This window comes from Vollenhovia emeryi, unplaced genomic scaffold, assembly GCF_000949405.1.
Source record: "Vollenhovia emeryi isolate VEMERY1.0 unplaced genomic scaffold, V.emery_V1.0 DF939175.1, whole genome shotgun sequence".
NCBI classification, from domain to species: Eukaryota; Metazoa; Arthropoda; class Insecta; order Hymenoptera; family Formicidae; genus Vollenhovia; species Vollenhovia emeryi.
The window spans coordinates 1,245,233-1,266,294 of NW_011967191.1; the positions used below are offsets into that span (position 1 = coordinate 1,245,233).

The 21,062-nt window shown below is 36.5% G+C and overlaps 1 protein-coding gene across 1 annotated transcript in view; it reads right to left on the reverse strand.

Annotated features, from left to right (window-relative positions):
* Positions 1-19,470, reverse strand: part of LOC105563497 — a 23,120-nt gene extending 3,650 nt beyond the window's left edge. The window contains exons 1-8 of the mRNA XM_012015122.1: positions 16,961-19,470; positions 11,692-11,848; positions 9,535-9,651; positions 4,336-4,523; positions 1,868-2,083; positions 1,069-1,219; positions 706-896; positions 67-296 (exon numbers count right to left, since the gene is read on the reverse strand). Coding sequence (XP_011870512.1) covers positions 67-296; positions 706-896; positions 1,069-1,219; positions 1,868-2,083; positions 4,336-4,523; positions 9,535-9,651; positions 11,692-11,848; positions 16,961-18,865 — 3,155 coding nt within the window. The 5' untranslated portion in view covers positions 18,866-19,470. The remainder of the gene's footprint in view (positions 1-66; positions 297-705; positions 897-1,068; positions 1,220-1,867; positions 2,084-4,335; positions 4,524-9,534; positions 9,652-11,691; positions 11,849-16,960) is intronic.
* Positions 19,471-21,062: the final 1,592 nt, after the last annotated feature.

A 21,062-nucleotide genomic window follows, 5' to 3' on the forward strand; every position in this document is an offset into this window, starting at 1 on the left:
ATTATTAATCGTTTAGAAATGAATAGTTGAAAAATATGATAATAGAGAAATAAATGTAATGCTCACTCATCGACGCGACGAGACAGGGCGATATCCAACTCTGGTGGATGAGTATCCATCATGTGCTGGTATACTTCATCCAATAACGCCGCTGGTACCGTGAACAATGTCGCTGTATGCTCCAGAAGTGCTCGCATCACATTTATCACATCTATTCTTTCCTCGGCCCTTTGCGCTGAGACCTCCGATCTCATTTGACCTGGCTTGACGCAATGCAAGATATTTGGAGCAAACACCTGAAACGCGCGATCGGACGTTTTTGATTTGCACATCAACCAAGTAACGATCGCAATGATTGACGGTAGCCGAGAGCGTATATCAGCGCTATCAAATTAATTCATCACTTATCTCGGCACGAATGTTGGTAAAAATAAAATGTACGTTTATTCTCGTTACGAGTTTTCTTGGTCAAAGCAAACTCGATTACTTTGCTCTGAAAAAATTATTTAAGGAAAGAGAATTTGAAATATGAGAACTTGTTGTCTCCGTTGGAATTCCTTTGTTGAATATCTCGACTAGTCAAGAATTTTTATTACGTACTTTAGTTGAGGGAGGGAGGGGGGAGAGAAAGAGGTCATCAAAGCGCAAAGCGTAGTCTAAAGAGTAGGATGAAATGAAAATTGACAAGTGCCACGCGGTACTGACAGTCGCGAGATTTGTCGTGTCCATTTTATTCCCTGAGATCCATTCTCCTGTCTCGCTTTTTTCGTCCTCACTATTTGCCGCAACGACACTCAAAAAGTTTAAAAGTGCCCAGAGAGTTTCGCGATTTGGCGTGGGTAGAAGTTGAATGAGGTGCTGCAGAGCTTCTTGCTGTAGTCGCCTGTTTCTGATTTCTGGAAAATATTTAAATACCTAGTTCGCTTATCACGTCTTCGCTGAACCAACGTTGGATGATTGGAAATTCAAATTGGAATCGCAAAATCAAAAGATTACAACAATCGACGTCCTAGCGAGCAAGGAAAAAGAAGGGCGATTTAAGTTAAATTAAAACCTGATTTTTCTTACTTTGAGTGTGCACAAAGGCCTGATATAACTCTCTACAAAGCAAGGGATCCGGCAGATCACGGAAATATTCCTTCAAGAGGGTAGCCACATCATGGGGACATTGATCGGAACCTATTTTTGTCTCCCGACCGCAATCAAAATCTTCTCTTAACTGGAATAATTATGGAAATGTCACGTTTAAAATTAGCATAAAAGATACTATATATCTTTCAGAAGAAATTTGCTGATATAACTTGAAATGTAATATTACAGAGTCACTTTAAACAAAAATAGATACAATATATTAATTATATCGTACCGCATAATGCTATTAATTTATATCGACGAATTAATCGATTCTCCATTTGATAAGTATTTAATTTTTATTGGTGACGAGGCATTAAGAAGATATTAAGAGAAAGCCCGATATCGTGTCGATTATTTCTTAAAATATGTATCTGTAAGAATTGCCAATTTCCAATTTAAGCTCACATTAACCCAAAAATAGTGATTGAGTTATCGAACATATTTAATTCTTGTTAATGATAGATGTACATTTATATGTATACTCTTTTCTCATTAAAAAGAAATAAAAACATAACAGATAAAATTATTGTACTTTAAAGAGAATACGGGCTAATTAAGAAAATAATAATTACATATGTATTGTATTGTATAAATAAACTTAATTGTTTTGAAATATTTTTGTGTTAAAGAAGCATGTCATACAGTTATCCTGAATATGTATATGTATTTCTCGAATTGAGTATCGAGGTAAATACCTAAATGTTCTTGTCTTTATTAAAGGAAAATATCGTACCTGTCTCACCCTTTTTTTCGAGGGTGACACGCGAAACACACCTAGCGTCCGGAGACCAGTGGCCTCGAGGTGTCTAATGCATTGTCTCACGATACCTGGTACCATGTCCCATTCACTGACAAGGCATCCCCCACCACTGTCACTCAACTCGAGCACTCCAGAATCGCTTCCTGTAAGAGCACCTCCTTTTGATGACAGGGACTCGCAGGAACCTCCCTAGTTCGATTAAAAAGAAAACGTCACGTATAAGAAAGAAAATAGAAATCCGTAAATATATTGTTGACTTTTTAAATATAAAACATCTTTTTTTCATTACTATTACATATCAAATGTGAAACATTAGTTTTGAATGCGCATCATCTATTATATAATGATCCGACAGCATTATGCCGTTTTGTACAATACCTTATACATAAAATTCTCACACACCATGAAACTGATTTTGATTTCTTTCTGTACATTAATCGTTTAATATCTTTTTATCGACTAGCCGGAAGTAAACCGTAACACACGTGTGCAAAGACGGTAAAATTTCAGCCGATGAAGCATAGATATTTCGGGTCCCGTAAACAGCTGATTTAGCTCTTGGTTGTAAAAATTTCAAGTGCAAGCGACATCAATTTCTAGTTACGTTACACTGTTTTATTACCATGATCAATTACCTTGACCCATTCGATACAAAATAATATTTTATTTCACATTCTCTCTCTTTCTCTGTCTCTTTTTGCGTTTCTAAAAGAATTATTACTTTGTTCTTATTTTCTTACAGTTTCGTGTCCTAAAGGAAATTTATTCTTGTAGTAACTTGAGCGCTTCATACTTTCTTCCTGATTAATTTATACCTATATTGCTGTGCTATACATACATATAAATTGAGATATCTCACATTGGATCATAAATATCGTTAAAAGAAAAATTTTTCTGGAAAATATCACGAAACTTTTTTTATTCGATTATAACGTGGCGCGTTACCGTAGGTTACGATCGAATTACTTGACTATGTATCGCAGCCAGTCGTTGATACTCGATCATGTAAAATGTTGAGGAAAGTGACGGACCGTATAAATCGAGGTGCGTAAGCAACCGACGGTTTTCTTAAAATAACAATGAGTGTTTGTCTTTGAGCAAAGTGTCAAAAAAATTGTTTTTTATTTAGGTGTCAACTATTCTGATACCGAAATATTAAATTTCCGGCTGAAAAAGCAAAGATTTATCACGCCCGAAGAAAGAAAGAATGAAAAATTTAAATAAAATACAACTTTTATATCAAACATTTTCATAAAAATGAAGGCAAAAGATGTATATTTTTTAGTGTGTCTAGAATAAATGGTCTTTTAAGCAAAAATTGTTACACACACACACACACACAAAGTTGAGACTAACAATTGGTAAATCTGGACCTTTTTAAGATATAACTTGAAATATAAACGAGAACGCTATATCATACTTAGGTCCGGGCAAGCTGGAGGTAACCTAATAATTTTTTAATATAATATGTAAATTCATATACCGTAAGTTTCATTTAATCTTCAAGTTACTCGTAAATGCAAAATAGGAAAATAGTACATTATTACATCTAAATATGTTTGATGAAAAGTAATTATTGTCACGTTGAACATAACAAGTCCACTATAAATCTATGACGCGCCTGTGGAACAAGACGAAACGTATGTGTATTTGTAGTTGTCAATTAGATGTATCTATCGAAAAATAACCACTTGTGAACTTGACATTTGGCCCGCGTCACAACTAGTCATCGATAAACCGCTTACCTCGACAGCGACGATGACGTAACGAGCATGACGTCATTAGCAATGTCGTCAAAAAATACGTTGCGCATCGAGGTACTGGCAATTTTGTGCGTTATTGACTTTTCATTTTCTAGTTTTAATACTTGCTCGCTTCGTATATAAAGTCGTTTTTATTTTTCTAACGAGACGTTGTAGACGCATTTCTTGTGTGTCGTCTGCTATCATGTTTATTAAGAGCTAAGAATTGCGCAAATTGTGTGCTTTGCATACGTGATACTATATTGCGTTTCTATATTTGTCCGTTGTTCGCGGTGCATCTTTAATGGGCGGTCGATCAGCTGCCAAGCTGTACCACTCGAAAGAAACTTTCGTAAGTAATACAGGTCAACGACTTTAACAACGATGGCAGTAGATATACATTCGCGACGTATAGTTGCAAACATTCATATTCTTTTCAAACATTTCGATTTATTATTACTACAGTTCTCTGTAATAAAACAAGTAAAAAATATTCCATTTTCAGAAAAAAAAAAATTTAGATATAGATACACTTGGTGATAGATATTATGTATAAGTATGTAGAATCAAAGTTACATCACCAACAATCGACTAACATTTACGTCATAGCTTTCTACAGAAATACAAAATTTCACAAATGTAAACCGCACAAGATACATATGAAAACTGGAAAGAAAGCGTTTTCTCATCATTTCTTACCTCTTCCGTTTTCGCTGTCACAGTCGTTGGTGTTTCTATGAGGCTAGAGAAACTGGCCCTACTACCGTGCCGACTACTCCTGCTCAAGCAACCGACATCGGTCACCTCTCCAGCGGCGATTCTAGTAATCCTATCGTTCTCTATGCACTGCGATAGTGGTATACCAAATACTAGACCACCTGCGACGTCTGCAAGCAACAAAGTAGAGAAAAATTTTAGCAATTTCTTATTTTCTTTACAATTTCTACTTTAATCTATAACACATAAATTTTGCCTTTTTCTTCTTTAAAGAATGCTGTTATAATATCACTCTGTTTCAGAATATGACTTTAGTATGCATTAGTTTGGATATGAAAATAGTGGTAATCCTCTTTTCTCAGATGTTAAAATCGACAGCGATAAAATATAATTGAAATTTACATATCTCATGTGTTGTGATAATTATTGTTAACATATCAGTTATTTATTCTATACGATTACATCGGTAAGTCTCTATCCAGGTAATTCTTTCGTTGATTGCTTGGCTAGCTAAGCGAGAGCAACATTCATCTTTGATCTACGAGTCGTCAGCTCATACTAACGTGCGTATTTTATACGTATAAACAAACTTCGATACGATACTAACAGATGTTGTATCGCTCATTAACCAGAATGACATTTGTAAATTTATTGTAATAGTTTGTTGTATTACGATATGTTTGATCAATTGAGTATATACGTATTCTCAAAATGCGAATTATTCGATGAAAGAGCGAGAAAATGAAAACAGCTGATTAGTTACAATGAGAAATGCCAAATCAAATAGATTTCTCCCTGCAAAGGTAACATTTTATTACATTAGAAAAAGAATAATTAATTAATATTAATTTCTAAGAGAAATTTCTGTTTAATTAAAGGTTATATATTTATTGTTTTATTAATGATTTCCGATTGCTTTTAAACATGTACTGTTATTCTATTCGAGTCTGTCCGTTGCTATTATTATTCAGACTTTCTACATTAATACCGTTAATTTAATACAGCTTGAGATATTTTAACGACTCGATTCCTGACATTCGAGGAAGCAGACTCTACATAGAAATGACGTGTATAACGTGACAGTAATTAACATCAACGTTTCACCTACCTACAGGTATTGCGCGCATCTTTTCAGATCGCCGCCAAAAATGTATTCTACAAGAAGTTGCGATCTACCCACGTCTGCTTCGCTCATCGATCGCGGTATAAAAGCCAAGTAATATGAAGCACATTCGCAACGAGTCCCCCCGTCGAGAATCACGAGATCATCTACGTTGGCCTATTTTCGATTATGTCAGAAGAGAAGGGAATTTCACCAACTATTCTTGCAATTCGCATCTACGTAAAAGACTCTTTGTTAACGAAATCATCAATTTGCTGTCAACTTGTTTTATACGTCAAGTCATTCCCAATAATAATGCATTATTTAATGGATTTGAGACTTTGAAAATAATTTTTCTGCTAATCTAGATACAAATATTGGGCTTTATTTTATCTTTGGGATTAAATTCTATTCGTAATAACTTTGTGAAAACTTTGTTTTCCTCTGGCCGACTTTTTCTATTATAATTGTAAAATACATGATACGATAATATACGTGTACGCTTTGAACGTGTGTAAAAGATTAATAATCTGCTTTCTTTAACATTTGTTTATGAATAACACAATTTCCAATAATTGAAAAACAAATGTCAAACTAGTAATTATTATGGTTACAATCGAGATTATTATAGTTACAATCGAGACAGAGGGGGGAGAGAGAGAGAGAATATTCAAGTTTCATGGTCAACTACCTCTCGAGGAGTCAGCTGAAAATGAAAAGGTAACGATTCGTACACTAGTCCCTATACTGATCCGATTATAGATCTCGATCTGGGCCATTCCTGCTTTTCTCACTTGAAAACGTGCATCTCGAATACGAGCATGGAACATGAGGCACTTTACGCACAACAATGTGCGAAGAGAACGAGCCTCTTCTCGGAAGCGTTGAAACGATCGGCATCGATCGTCAACACTTTGCCACCCCCGTACGATGGGTCCGGCGATGTTGGATACGTATTTAGACGCGCGGAGTGCGAGCATATGGGCATTGCATGTATAAATATCCTCGGTGTATCTTGTTGCACACACACACGTTTAAGTAATTGACATTTCCTCATTGGTATATTTATACGTAGATGCAACTTGGTTTATCTGTGTGTATTTGGATCACTAACGTACTTCAAAAATTAAATTTTTAGATTTATATCCCCTCGTGTAGTTTTACGTTTAAGAAGGATTTTTTTGACAATACGATCATCATTCTTTATGCCTCTTCTGTAAACTAGTACGTGACGAGTCAAGTAATCTTGTTTGTTCATTTTTATTAAGATCACTTTGAAAGTTTTAATTTTTAATATATCACATTAGCATTACCAAATGTTTTGTATATAATTATTCAAGACGTAATATAAAATGGAATTAATATTGGGCGCTAAAAACATTATAATAGTTTAAATACCATTGTTAATTTAGTAAGATATGAGGGACGGACATACAGAAAGAGAGAGAGAGAATTTGATCTTACTCTATCTTTTATCTCACATATAAGGCATTTGTTATTATTCTTGTTCCTCTTTTGTTTAAATAAATATCTATTTCTTATTGTAAGAGATAAAGTTTTAGCTCAACATAGATGTACATACACAGTTGCTCGAGGAGGACACTATACGGTACGTTAAAGGGAGTAGGCGCTTTATCACCGAAGAAAGTCGCCCGATTGATATCTAGTGTCCCTACGCATGGGCACTTGTACTCAACGCGCGCGAACCACAAATAAACCTGATATATGCGGAAATATGTACCGCTACCGAGCACTCTGTGACTAATTTTAGCCGACGAAATTGTGTCTCATACCAGCCTGGCCGACCGGAGCTAATACGCCCGTCCTTTGCTTCTTCTATATAGTAAATGTGTTTTTCTCTCCGATTAATGGATGGGGAGTAATAACAATACATTTTGCAAGTTAATTCGACATTGAGTTAACACAGAATCGTATGGAAAATGTCAACGATCTCCGAGTAACGTAACTTGTTGTATATACTGTAGTACCCGTAACGACAAAACTAATAATACATTACTCATTCCCACACTTGGATTTTATGCGATTAAGCAAACGAAAATATTGATGCATATGTGTAATTATACAAAAATATAATTTATTAATTTAACACAGTTTTTATTTTTCAAGGTTTTTCACGTCACCGACAATTATTGCATACAGAAATCCCTCAAGTACTACACATTTATAATATAAGTATGTGTATCAAAGACATAAGTTTAAAATTATATTTGGCCGTGGTGGATCTTTATTCGAAATGTCACGAGCAGTGCGAAAGTGCAACACAAATAGTGTCGAAAACGTAATCGCACATTCACAGAGTGCATAATTAGCTCGAAGCAATGAGACGGAACATGTCAACGGAACATGCGTTCTTCAAGTAAAGTTTTCAATTGCAGAAAATTGCAGGAAATTCCCTCGCCTAACTATTCTGTTGATATGACAATATTGGACAAAAGCTGCTGGTATAATGCTGTATTTCTTCCCGCAAAGATTTCTTTCATATTTTCACGATACTACTTGTTTTTATTTTCTAGTAATTATTGTTTATTATTTAAACATTAATTACTAGAAAAAGTTTTTATTCGATAAAAATGGCAAGAAATGTGCTGTGGCAAGTTTACTTGCCTTACTTTTCATAATAACCAAGCATGGAATTCAAAATAGTGGGGCTACAAACAATCGACTAAAATAGATAAGATATTTGTCCCAAGAGTAATATTTGTCTTTGTGTGTCGTATAGATAAAAATATATATAGTATATACATATACGCGCATAGGAATGTCGTAAAGTGATAGAGTGAGCATTCCTTCAAACTTCGGCGCTCTATTGCGTCTGTCTGAAAATAACTCAACTAGTTATTCTCCAAATAAATAATTACGCCATAAATTATGCCCGTGAAATACGCGATTTTCTATGTATTAAACTCTGCACGTCTTAATTATTGATTCGTTCGAAGAAATTCCCCTCATTCGTTACCTTCTCGTAACATTTTCGATAAATTATAAAATTCTTGCTGTATAACTAGAATAATACACGCGTTTCAGTTGATTTTATATTCCTATATTGAAAATTAGGAACCATATAAATAATATCTTTGCAGAGAAGAAATGTGATTTTATAAAAATATGACATTTATACATTTTTAATAATTGGGTAAATAACAAGGGCATTTCATTAATAAAATTAACAAGTGTGACAAGTAAAAAGGGGCTTTGAGACTTGAACGCGGGTTGATATTATTGTACATTTTATGTGGAAGAAACAAAAGGGAAGTGTTGTTTTTATTACACGTGCAAAAATAAACTCTGACAGTTTGCGTGGCAAGACAAAAGAAGACAAAAATTATTAAGAGAGACGCGTGAGAGTTGTTTCTATTGTTACTTTTCTTTGTCTATCTGAGCGCCTGTTAAGGAACTTTTATCATGATATCACGAATCCCTGCACGAATTATCACTTTTAAGCCAACCCGCACTTATTGTTAGTATTCTACAAATATTTTGCCTCGTATTATAAGTAATGATAATTTTGGCAATTTTATACCTTCGATGTTATTTAAATTTATTTGATATTAAAAATGATTTGTAACTTGTTTCAACTGACAAAAAAATTGAGCAAGTTGCGACCGATTTGTTGAATTGAAATGACTAATCCTTAGGGATTATCGATTGATTAAATTTAGTGCCAACTAAACTCACGTGGAAAAGTTATTCTAATTTTAGATGCTCTACTTGTAAATTTTCTTTGGACGTCATAAATATTAAGATTCTCATTGAGACTATTGGATGAGCTCGTTGACCGGGCACAACATTTCATTGAACCCACGTCTTTGTCCCAACGTGACCTAATGACCGCGATTCTTTGTCTCTATGATATTATCTTATAAATAAGTTGCACAGATGTCGAATGATATCTTCGTTCGTTCGCGAAAAGACCTTTAATTGAAAGAGAGATAAATATACGGCTGGCGATATGAATAACGTCTCCATTTATCCTCGATCTTTGATCGGTTCCCAATGTGATAAAAATATAATGCTGTAACCAGCGGCACGAATAATAGGAATTGACGCTTTGTACTTACCTTTTTCCTTCTCATCTTTCCCTTTGTTGTCGAAGAAGCCTGTTGTGAGAGCCTTCCTCTTAAGCAAATACGCTCGTCTCTTTGGCTTCGTGGTCACTGACCCGGTGCCGAGTGATTCTGAAAGGAAACGGAGAGAACCACTTGATAAATTTCCTATTCCGTGATACACTTTGTTTACATTTTAATATCAATCACATCTTATGCAATCTATTTGTAAAATCAGAGCATCGTCTACTTTTGTCTTGGCGGAATAATTCATAAAAGGTAGCTATTTTAAAAGAAATTCTTGCTAAAAAAGTTTCAGATGATTTAAAATTAAAATACATCTCGAGATCAAGAAAGAAGAAAAAGGGATTTTACTATAACACATTTCAATAATGTAATTATTTCTCTGTTCTTATATCATTTAACATAACGATTAATATAATATCCGCGTAAATAAAGGAATTCAACTTGACGAAAATTGGTTTTAACCGATACGCTTTTTTAACGGCATAATATATACCCAGCATAGGTGTGTGTGTGTGTGTGTGTGTGTGTGTGTGTGTGTGTGTGTGTGTGTGTGTATTTACAAAATGTGTACAGTAAACTTTTACGTAACACGGGTTCGTATAACACAAACTCGTATAACACGGTAAGACAGATGTTTAAAAAAATGGCAAGATTGTCTAGTACCATTCTCAAGTCCGAAAGATTGAAAAGATAAGGAGAATAAATTGCTGCATAAAAATGAAAAAAAAACAGCTTAAAACAATATGTTGCTATATCAGCAGATAACAGAAAAAAGTTAGTTTTTCTCAAAGAATAGAATAGAAAAGTTAACTTTAGTTATTACATTACAGCAAATGATAAGTTTAAACTATTAATAATTAACGTATTAATTCTTTTCGAGAGATTATTACAGAGGCTCTTGATATGTGTGATAAAACTAAAGAATAAAGTCAACGTTTTAGTGGGTTCGATCAAAGGCAATTTATTGCAGTAAAAGATGTTTACAATCTCAATTTTTATCGTACCATATAGTTTACAATCTTTAGTTTTATCATATTATATAATCATTCTATTTTGTAATACAATGACAAAACTTTAATTGCATTCAGGTGTTCTCGTTTGCGTGTATTACAAACAAGGTTTACGAAAGAGGAGACATTTAAGAGAAGAAATTGAAATGATTATTTCACTGTGGGCGAACACTCACGGTCATAAACACGTCAATCATCCGGAGTTCAAACGAGACAGTCGAATGAAGCCACGTCTTTTGCGATTGATTTCGAAGCAATGTCTTAGATACACATACAGAGATATATTTCCACTCTTATTATTACTCCTTGTAAGAAAGTGGTCGATCGGTTGAGAATCAAGTTTTTTGAAAAAATCAAAATTGTCATGTACATGTAACGTTGAACCACGTATTTAAATGTAACATAAAATCAATTGATTCTGAATGATCTAATTAGAAAGATAAATTAAAAAATGTTTACCTTTTATGTAATTTTTTAATTTTTCTTTCATCTACCTTTAAATTAAGATTAATAAATAGATTTACTTATTGTTAGATACATAATAATTTTTCAAATTGTAGCAAGAAAACTTGCCTGGAGCATAAGAATATAAGAAAATATAACAGCTGAAAAAATGGATGTAACGCTGAAAGGAAGTAAAAGGAGCTTCACATCACGGACATACTTACAACACTTACGGGAGCGTTTACAAGAAAGCATAAGGACTCGATTCTATAGGATACATACAAAAGCATCCGAGAAATTCACGACTCTCGTCGCTGTTTGTTAAATAAAAGCCGGTGGGCGCCGCGTACTTAAATATGCCAGGAATCTCGTTGGACGTAGTTTCCTCTTTTCTTAAATTTCGCCTTCATTCCAAAACAACTATATTAACTATATTGTACGGACTAACGCAACGCGGCACGCAGATAGCCTTAATAGAATTGCAGGTGTTGAAGGAATTTCTTTCAATTTCAAGAAATGGAACGCTCTTATAAAGCGTTCAACAAGATTTATTGTGTATATTGTTCGATAATACAATAGATGTAGTTAAAAGATAGAATACAATTGTTGTTGTTGTTGTTGTGTCAAAAAATTGTGTATGTAGCACACTGTAATTCCTATCAAGTCTTTTCGATTTTATAGATCGACTTACCACTTGGTGGTCTAATATGTACACCCAGATTGAGAGCTTGAAGTTTCGCTACGGCTACTTTGCAGAGGACTTTCTTCTCAATATCGGATAGCGCTCGCAACGATGTATCCTGTAGAGTAACACGCCGATTCCCTGTGCCTGCCCATGTACATTTTCCCTGCGACAGAAAAGAAATGGTGCATTCTCTAGGCAACTTAAGGCTGGCTATTGTGAATTGTACTTGACAGATCTTGAATGAGTTTCTAGCTTGTCATCGCGACGAGAGACAGCACGTACGAGTATAGTGTATAAATCGAATTACTTGCAGAATATCTGGTCGTGCGGCAGAATTTCTGAACAAAATTTAATCCCGGCGCTCCTCGTTATCATGCAACGATTATTCAAAGTAATCTTATCATGTAAAATCGTGGAATTAAAATTTATGCATTTGTCATCGAGGTGGATCGTTGCTCATAAGTTTCGCAATTTATTTTCAGCGATTAGTCGATTTGACAACGGTTCCATAACGTGAAAATTTTATTCACGTTATATTCTGGTTTATTAATAGTTAACAGTGTTACGTCCGTAGAAATATTTTGTTCAAAATTTTCACGATATGTCCGGAGCCGTAATCCTCCGTGCATTTCAGAAAACGCAAGAAACATAACGAGGAGATGCAACATGACGGATGATAACGCGTACATTTTCCTTCCTTTCATGGATACGATTGAATTAATCTTACAAGAGACGAAATTATCCGACCTCATTATCAAGCGCTATCTCTTCTCAGTCAGTCTTCTAACCAATTCGCATAGGACTTTCGTACGTCATATTTTATTTAACCGGAATTTAATTTTCGAGTTACGATTAGGAGTGCATTAGTTTACATTCAATAGATTTTTCTTTTTCTTGGGGAAACTTAATTTCTTGAATTCCTATATTGTACCAAAGCATATTGTTACGTTTTATTCGATGAAGATTTTAAGAAGTTGCTTATGTGTAGAGTTTAAAGATACAATTAAAATTTCTGTTAAAAAAATATTTTTTCTAAAATGAAGTATAATCCCGGTCACCCGACTTTTTCGATTATTCGACCTGTCGGTCCACATTTGATTGGATAATCCGGGATCTACTGGACTAGTATATGTATAACATGTGTGTGCACGCGCACGCATGCGTGTGTAGGGGTCGACAAGAAATTGCAGAGAAACAACTTTTATTAGTTTATTAATTACTTCGCCATTTGTAAACTCATCAATCGTGAGTTACCAAGGCGAACTGAAATTATGTTACTTAATTGAGAAGAAAATAGCATTTAACATTCTTTGCTTCCACTCGGGAGTTTTTTTAAAGCAACATGTATCATATTGCACGCATTCATATATTTACAGTATACTTACTACCAGATATGAAAAGAGAAAATAAATATGTAGCAAATTAAAAACAACTTGCATAAAAGAATGGAAAAAGATTCTATAGTTAATTTTATAGTTAAAATTTACTTTCACGAAAAGTCCATCAATTTTTATATAAAATTTAATATTTCGAATCTATTTCTACAGACAAGCATAAGTTTAAAACAATTACATTTCTATTTAACTATTCTATTGTGAGTAGAGAAAACTCTATCTTTATCCGTTATAATTTTGCAATTAATTTTCTCTTAAAAAATACATAGTAAAGCAAAATCCAATAAAATAACAAGGAAGTAATCCTTGATAAATAATGCTGAATTTATTATATCAGCAAAAAGAACGCGAGTACGGGAAAATGTACAGAAAATGAAATAAAGTGTATATATGTGTATGTTAGTAGTTATATGTTAGTACTTTATCGTATAAAATAATATATACCATCACACATTATGTTATCTCGTTGCAATGTAACAAATGAAATTGCGAGACGAGAGTATAGAACGTAATGACATTGCAAGATATGGTGCCACGGTGCGATGAAATTAAACTGCGGCAATGAAAATCAGCGATACGCTTACATGTTTCATCGGCATCAAATTTCAAACATTTTCCACCTGTTAAGTTGCCATTTATTTTGCTGACGTTATCACAGTCGTACGTAAAATGGAAACAGCCAAGACGTGCTTTATCACGATTAACGTTACCAAGAACATGTTGATATGTGTGGGTATAGATAACGCGCATACCATTATTTTATTATATGTATATTCAAACACATGGGCTTCACTTTCTCTGTTTAACAGTATACCATCGAGGACTCAGTTCCTGATAAGTGAAATGTTTAAGTCTTCATCAAAATAAATCAGAAAGTTGAGCTCTTCCGTATTTCTTCATTATTTAAAGATATAAAAAGCAACATCTATTTTAGTGTTCTCGTTCGTTTCGTACATATTGTCTATGATCAGAAACTATTACCACACACCATTTGAATGATCAGCAATATTGCTCCTTTCCAATTTTTTACTTCAAAGATTTATTAGTAATTTAATCATGAATAGTTTTAATTTTTTTAGTATTAAAAATTAAAGATTACACAAATAAAATTGGATTTATCTGATTTTTATATGTATACGAAAAAAAATACGAGTATATACAACGGAAACCTTTAGTTGCTCAAGAGGTGGGACCGTGACGGTACCTACAAGTTTCTATGGTACAATGGATAGATTGGTTAGAAATGAAAATGTATCCTTTATAATATTATACAGCCTTAGACAAAATTATTAGGCATCTTCATCATTATTATACTATACTGAATCTACCTGGACGATTCCTATTGTTTTTAAAAGTTATTTGCTAGAGCGTTAATTGCTCTCTCTTTTATGTAGTAAATAACTTTAAACAATAAAAATTTTTGCGGATATTTGACTCGGTACAATATAATAATTATGAGGATGTCTAATAATGTTGTTTAAAGCTTTATACATATAAAACTCGATCTCACATAATATATTCATAGTAGATAATTGGCTGATTTTTAATTAATGTTTCGATAGCCTTTGCGCACATGGCACAAGAATAGACGGAAATTGACAGACTAATACGAGAAGGAGAAGATTAGAAAAAGAGAAAAGTTCATTACGCGCTTGTTAATTATCCGAAGAAAATTATCGCCTCTGACATATTCCGAAGGTTCGTTGACACGTACGAAAGACTTTGCATAAGACATATAGGGATTAAATGGGGAAAGATATCTCCGAAGCGCAAGAGAAAATAAATCATGCAAGTAATAATATTATATTTTTTATCCAATTTGCATTGGATTCTACTTTAATAAAAACTTTATTAGGGCACAGGCAGTTACTACTAAAATTTGTAACTCTTTAAAGTTGCTTACAAATTGAACAAAATATAATACTTAATTAAATTTTTAATAAGTAGAGAAAATTACCTATTATTAGTAACTAAATATTTTCAAATGTTTTGTATAATATATATACAGGTATATATTTTTACATGTCCATAAATGTGATTCTATGGAAAAATACTTAATTATATTAAACATTCCATAATATTTCCCCTTTAGTGAAAATTAATTTCGATTCTGGATAGTTATGGCGCGTGTATTTTGGTGGCTTAACAATAAGTAAATTCAATTTTCTATGTTGCGAGATATGACTTTTCTTTTCTCTTTGCGATTTCGAGACGTATTATTCGTTGGAATAACGGAGAAACGCCACATGAGAATAGCATGGACGCGCCAGTAGTAGTAGACTTTGATTTTAGTGTGTGGATATATCCGAGTAAGTAGTAGCAGCAGGATTTAAGTATAGTTTATACACATTGCCACGCGCGCGCGCGTTGGCTGACTATTTCTGGCGGCGCCAGCGAAATTCCGAGGCCCTAAATTGGTTATCGCGCTTACCGCTTAACGAGAATGTCTGCCACAAGGTCGATTCTCTTTTTCTTCTTTGACATTTTCTCCTTTCACATCCCTTGCCCATTTAAACACTTTAAAGGATAAGGAGGTATTAAAAGAGAATAAAAAAGAAACGTCAATGCAATCGATACGCAGCTCTCGCCATAGAACATTTTTTGTAAACTTTGGAAAAACATTTTTTTAATATAATCTCAATTATACATATTTTTGAACAAAATTAAGTTAAATATAACTGTGAAAAAAATTGCACTTCAATTTATGTCAAAAAACATTTATTGTTACAAAATATTATGATTGCTAAAATATACAGTTATATTTTCCCAAAGCTATGAAAAAAATTCTGCAACAATTTATAATGTACGAATGTTTAAATTATAAGTGAGAAAGAGCACACATTTTAGAGGCCCGCTAAAGGCAACACCGGAAAGGATGTATATGCATTAAGAATTTCCTTTCTTTCATATTAGAGACTCATATGTGAATAATGCTATGTTATTTTAAACGAGTTGTTTCTTCATATTTTTACGACACTTTTACGAAAATTATAATACTTGTATTAAGAACAACTAGAGAGAGAGAGAGAGAGAGAGAGTATTTGTAATAACTGTAAATAATTTTTTATGTACCGGAATTAATTTGCAAGAATAACTTTCTCCAAAAATAACACAGCCACCAATTGCCAATTTCGACAAACACCCTAATCATTTAGGACCTTACTCGTGCTTTTTCAACCAATATTCCTGCTTTGAGCAGCATGGATACCACCGCCAAAAGATGGCATTACGAAAATGCGAGTCTATGCCAAATTCATGATATCTACTGTTCCTTTTTATTATTAAGCTTTTTGCTAATCTCGCGGAGACGCCAAAGAATGCGCTCGCTATAGTGGATTGGAAAGTCTACGAGATACATTTTATATATAATTTCCAGAAGACGCAGTTAATTTTTGCTCCCAGCTGTCACATCTTATCACAAATGGCAAAGAAAATTCTGTACACAACTCTACGATTATAAACGTAACGATACCACTATTCAGTAAAATGAGAATTACACGAAGGAGAAATAGATTTTTAACGATATTATGAAAAGACAATTTTATTAATGAAATACATATTTATTTTCGTTGAAATGGTTTTCGACAACCCACACGCGCGCGTAGTGACTTTTTCCACTGCTACTTATACTCAACAGATATTCGAAACTATAGATGTTTATCCGGGAGAAAGTTGAAAAATAAAAATACTGAATTTTGATTGTTGAATGTTAAGGTTTTATTAAGGTTTCATTAATGAAAGAGTGGCAAAATGTAATGAGTTATTGCAAATGACATTGATATGTGAGGAATGTTGAAAGGTCCTTGATAAAAATAAGAAAAAGTTGGTATAAACTCGTGAAGAATTTGTTTGCTGTGATGTACAAGTTCTAAAAGACTCACCTGAGGAGTCCACACGGATGGCTGATGCGATGCCCTCGATGTGCTCTTGCTCCTGGACCGCCAAATCTTCTTTGCCACCAGCCGGCTGCCGTGATGCACCACGCTACTCGAGGATTTGCTCTTCTGCATCGCTGTGCCACCTGCGGAATTGGCGGACGATGACGTGAGTGCCGGCGAACCGGGTGCCGAGTGCGGTTTATCCTTATGCGAGTTGGAACCATGCAAGAGATGGGAGAGAAAGGACTGATGGGGATGCTTGACGGGGGTGGAAGAGGCCTCTTCGGAACCGAGGCCGGCGTCGATACTGCTTCTGGAACTAGCGTTCCTACTGACTGGTGGGGACGTTGTCGTGTCTGCATCCGATAAATTTTCGGACGGGACCTCTCCGAGACCGGACATCTCGCGATAATGCACCACCCAATTATCCTCCGTCTGGCAGCCCTTGTTATCGCCGTCGTCGTCGCCAGGCTTGCTAATTTCCCCCTTGGCTTTGATGTTGCGTAAATTGCGATCATAATTGACCCGCTTAAAACGGTCCATTTTGTCCGCGTCCATGGACTTTTTCCGCGCCATCCGTAGATACCTCTTGATGGTATCGCCCACGGACGGTGAGACGTCGTCGTTGTCGACGCTACTGCGTCTTCGTCCGCTGGACTTGTGTGACATTTGCTCCTTTTGCGATAACTCTTCCCTTTCCCTCTCCGATAGACAAATGTCGAGGACGTGTTGAGAAATCGGCTCGGTTTGCACGCCATTATTGAGAAAGCTTCGCTCGGTGCTAGGTTCTTGGACAGCGATTAGAGGCGGTGGCGAGAGCGGGTCTCTGTTAAGCGACCGGTTACTAGCCGTATAACTTCTGTCGTGAGCCCACCAACGAGCGGACGGCGAACTGTATGCTCCGGTCGCTCGGGGTCCCCTGAAACCTCTGGTGCATCTCAGATCGAAGTAGAGTTTCTCGAGGAGTTTGCGATCCGTCAAGATATCGGATATAACGTGCTCTCGGGAGGACGATTTGCCGTAATAACGACTGAGCGTCTCCAGTAGTGATTTATGTACGTAATCACCTTGATACGGCAACATGGATGCCGGGACCAGGTTTTGCCCACTCTGACTAGGAGAAGTGCTCTGACTAGGAGAACTCTTGTCACGTTTAGCCTGAGCGACAATCGTATTTAGATGCTGTTGCAGCTTATCTATCAGGCTACGATAGTCGAACGGCTCTTTCTCGCCCATCTGCTCGGCTAGTGCCCCTCGTGACTCGATGGCCATCCTGGATGGATCAGCCTGCATGTTGAGGTACTTTTGCAGCATGTCGGCCAGCTCCTTGGCCTCGACGTCCTCCTCGAGTGTTTTGCGACGCGTTACCGGACTCGATGGCATGCTGTCGTCATCGCCACCGCCGTAGTTGCTACCGCCTGACGTCAGCAGCCACTCTTTCTTCGCCTTGGCTAGATCAAACTTGCCAGACGTGGCTGCGCAAAGGACGAAGCTCTGCGGCGAGTTCCTCGCGTCATCGGCCTCGTCAGCCGAGCCAGCCTGAGTCCGACAGCTGCCGCCTTTGATATGTCTGCGGCGTCGCTGCGAGCGAAAGCTCAGGCTGCCAGGATACGAGGCCTTCCTCCAGAGCAGGAAGCGCGGCTCTTTCTGGCACACCTCTTGAAAGTATTGCTCGATCTTTGGTATGTCCTCTGGACGATTGTGAGTACCGTCGGGGATGAGACGTCGGCCGGCATCGGCCATGTATCGCCACGTCTTTCTCGTGAGCAGCCATCGTTCCTTGACGGGCTTGCCGGACCGTTTGGTCCTGCGATCTTTCGACGTAGGTGGTGTCCCGCGTATCGAGCTCGCAGTGTCCGCACTGTCGCGACGCGAGCGTCTCCTGCCTCCATCGGGACGCTCCGCCATCCTTGTCCCGTCCTTGTCCCGCCTCGCCACGCGAACCACCTTCGCGGAATTGTGTCTCTTGGCGGCCTCGTGCACGATAAGGACGGCTCGTCTCGACGAGAGACCACCTAGTCACACTCTACCATGCCAGCCGGCGTATACGTATCTCGCTTTCTCTATTCACTCGCGAGACGACCCACGTCGTCTCACCGTTCACCGGAAGACACATCCAGCGAAACAAATACGCTTCGCGCAAGGCAGAGATATGCCAGTTTACTTAAACACTTGTGATCACCGAGGATCACGAAGGAAATGTATTCCGCTACGAGCGACGACTAGCTTGAATGCCAAGCGCGCGATTCGCTTCGATCAGAGAAGTCGTCGAATCGGCAATAACGGCTAGCTAAAAGCTCCGATATTAATAAATCCCGCTTTTAGGAGAATCGGTTCAAGTTAAAGGGACACTCCAAACGAGAGAATTCCTTCACTGTCGTGTATGCTCTTAAATGATCCCTCGACATTCGTTTGCGGACGTCGAAATCGCAAACGTTACAAGTTGCCCGTCTGAGCCGGCAAGGTGGAAGCTAAGATACGCGACTACTGCTCTTCAAGGCGTCGCGACGCTCGTGGACGCTCCGTGTCTAAAAGCGTCTTTGCCCCTTCTCTCTCCTTTCATCTCGCTCGCGTGCGGAAACGCGAGCGAACAAGCGGCGAGTGTAAGAGAGGATGGACGCTGCAGAGACGACGGCGATGGATCAGACCGAGGAAGAGGTATAGAGGTATAGAGATATAGAGGCTGCCTTTAGGATATCTGGACCTGTCGTAGACTAACCGGAGGTGCAACGTCGATGTTACGTCCTCTTCCTTTGCCAAATACTAGCACGACGCTTTCTGGCGGCGTATCATCCACGACCACGGGCGTTCCTCGATGAAACAATGCCGGTTTTCACGAGTTTGTCACGGCATATCGCACCTCGGCGTCATAATATCGACATCGAGTGAACGCGAATCGAAATGGCGATAATCGCGGCAAGTAGTTGTCGTTTCTGTGAATCTTGCGAGGTAGAGAGAGAGAGAGAGAGATGTTTGTGAGACACCAAGTGATTTTATCAGGTTACAAATATGCAACAAGTTGTATTGTATGTAGCAACTTTTATATTACAAGTGATTTTTTTAATTATATAGATTGAATTAAAAATGCGATAAAGAAAAGGCTAAAATATACTCATTAAAGCTTAAGCTCAGATACATAAAGGATCGATTTTCTGATGATTTGGAACTTGGTTTCATATTGCTGCTTGATGTTTTTATGTATCTTTTAAAACACCGTTGAAGAGAAAGAGGAAAAGGAAAGAAGAAAAAGGGAGGGGGGTGGGGAGTAAGAGTGGGTGATTACGTTATAGGTAAGTGAGTGAGTGAATGAGCGTATGTAATAGCAATACAAGTTCCAAATCATCAGAAGATCGATCCTTCAATCATTCCTTAATTCGTATTATTTGGAAAATTTCTCTCAACATATCTAGCCATAAGTGTAATTTTTAATAAAACCTTTTCTTTATCGCTATACCCTTTTCTTGATTTAATCTATATAGTATTTGTAAAATCACTTATGAGGTTGCATATTCACACATGCGTGTGCATGTGCGAATATAGCCACGATTGCAAATCATTTGAACAGAATGAACTATGCATTTACTGCAAAAAATTGAGTTTAGAATAATTTCAAAATCTTGCCAATGATGTTAAAATTGTAATATATTTCAGGTTCGGATCCTGGCTGAGGTAATATTTTCCGCAATAAGATTTCTAATTTCAGTACTGGGAGGGGGGTTATAGCATTTTTAAATAATTAGAAAATCGTCCAACGATTTGCTGACGACAACGATTCCACTCATCGGAAACCTGTGTTATATGTCCAAAAGTAACGGCGCGCAGGACTGATTGGAAAATACGGTATATGAATTGACATATTATGAAATTGAAAAATTATTAGGTTACCTCCAGCTTGCTCGGACCTAAATATGATTTAGCGTTCTCAATAAAAAAGTGAAATTCTTGTGTCATAAATTATTATGCCGGAACTGTTGACATTCTTTGGAGTTTTTTTTATTGTATAGTGGTTATACAGTTGTAAGAGCATAACAAATATGTAATTTCATTGTTAATTATCGGGATTACTCTCTTTGACTTTCTCTCTCAAATATTTCAAGTGTGAATG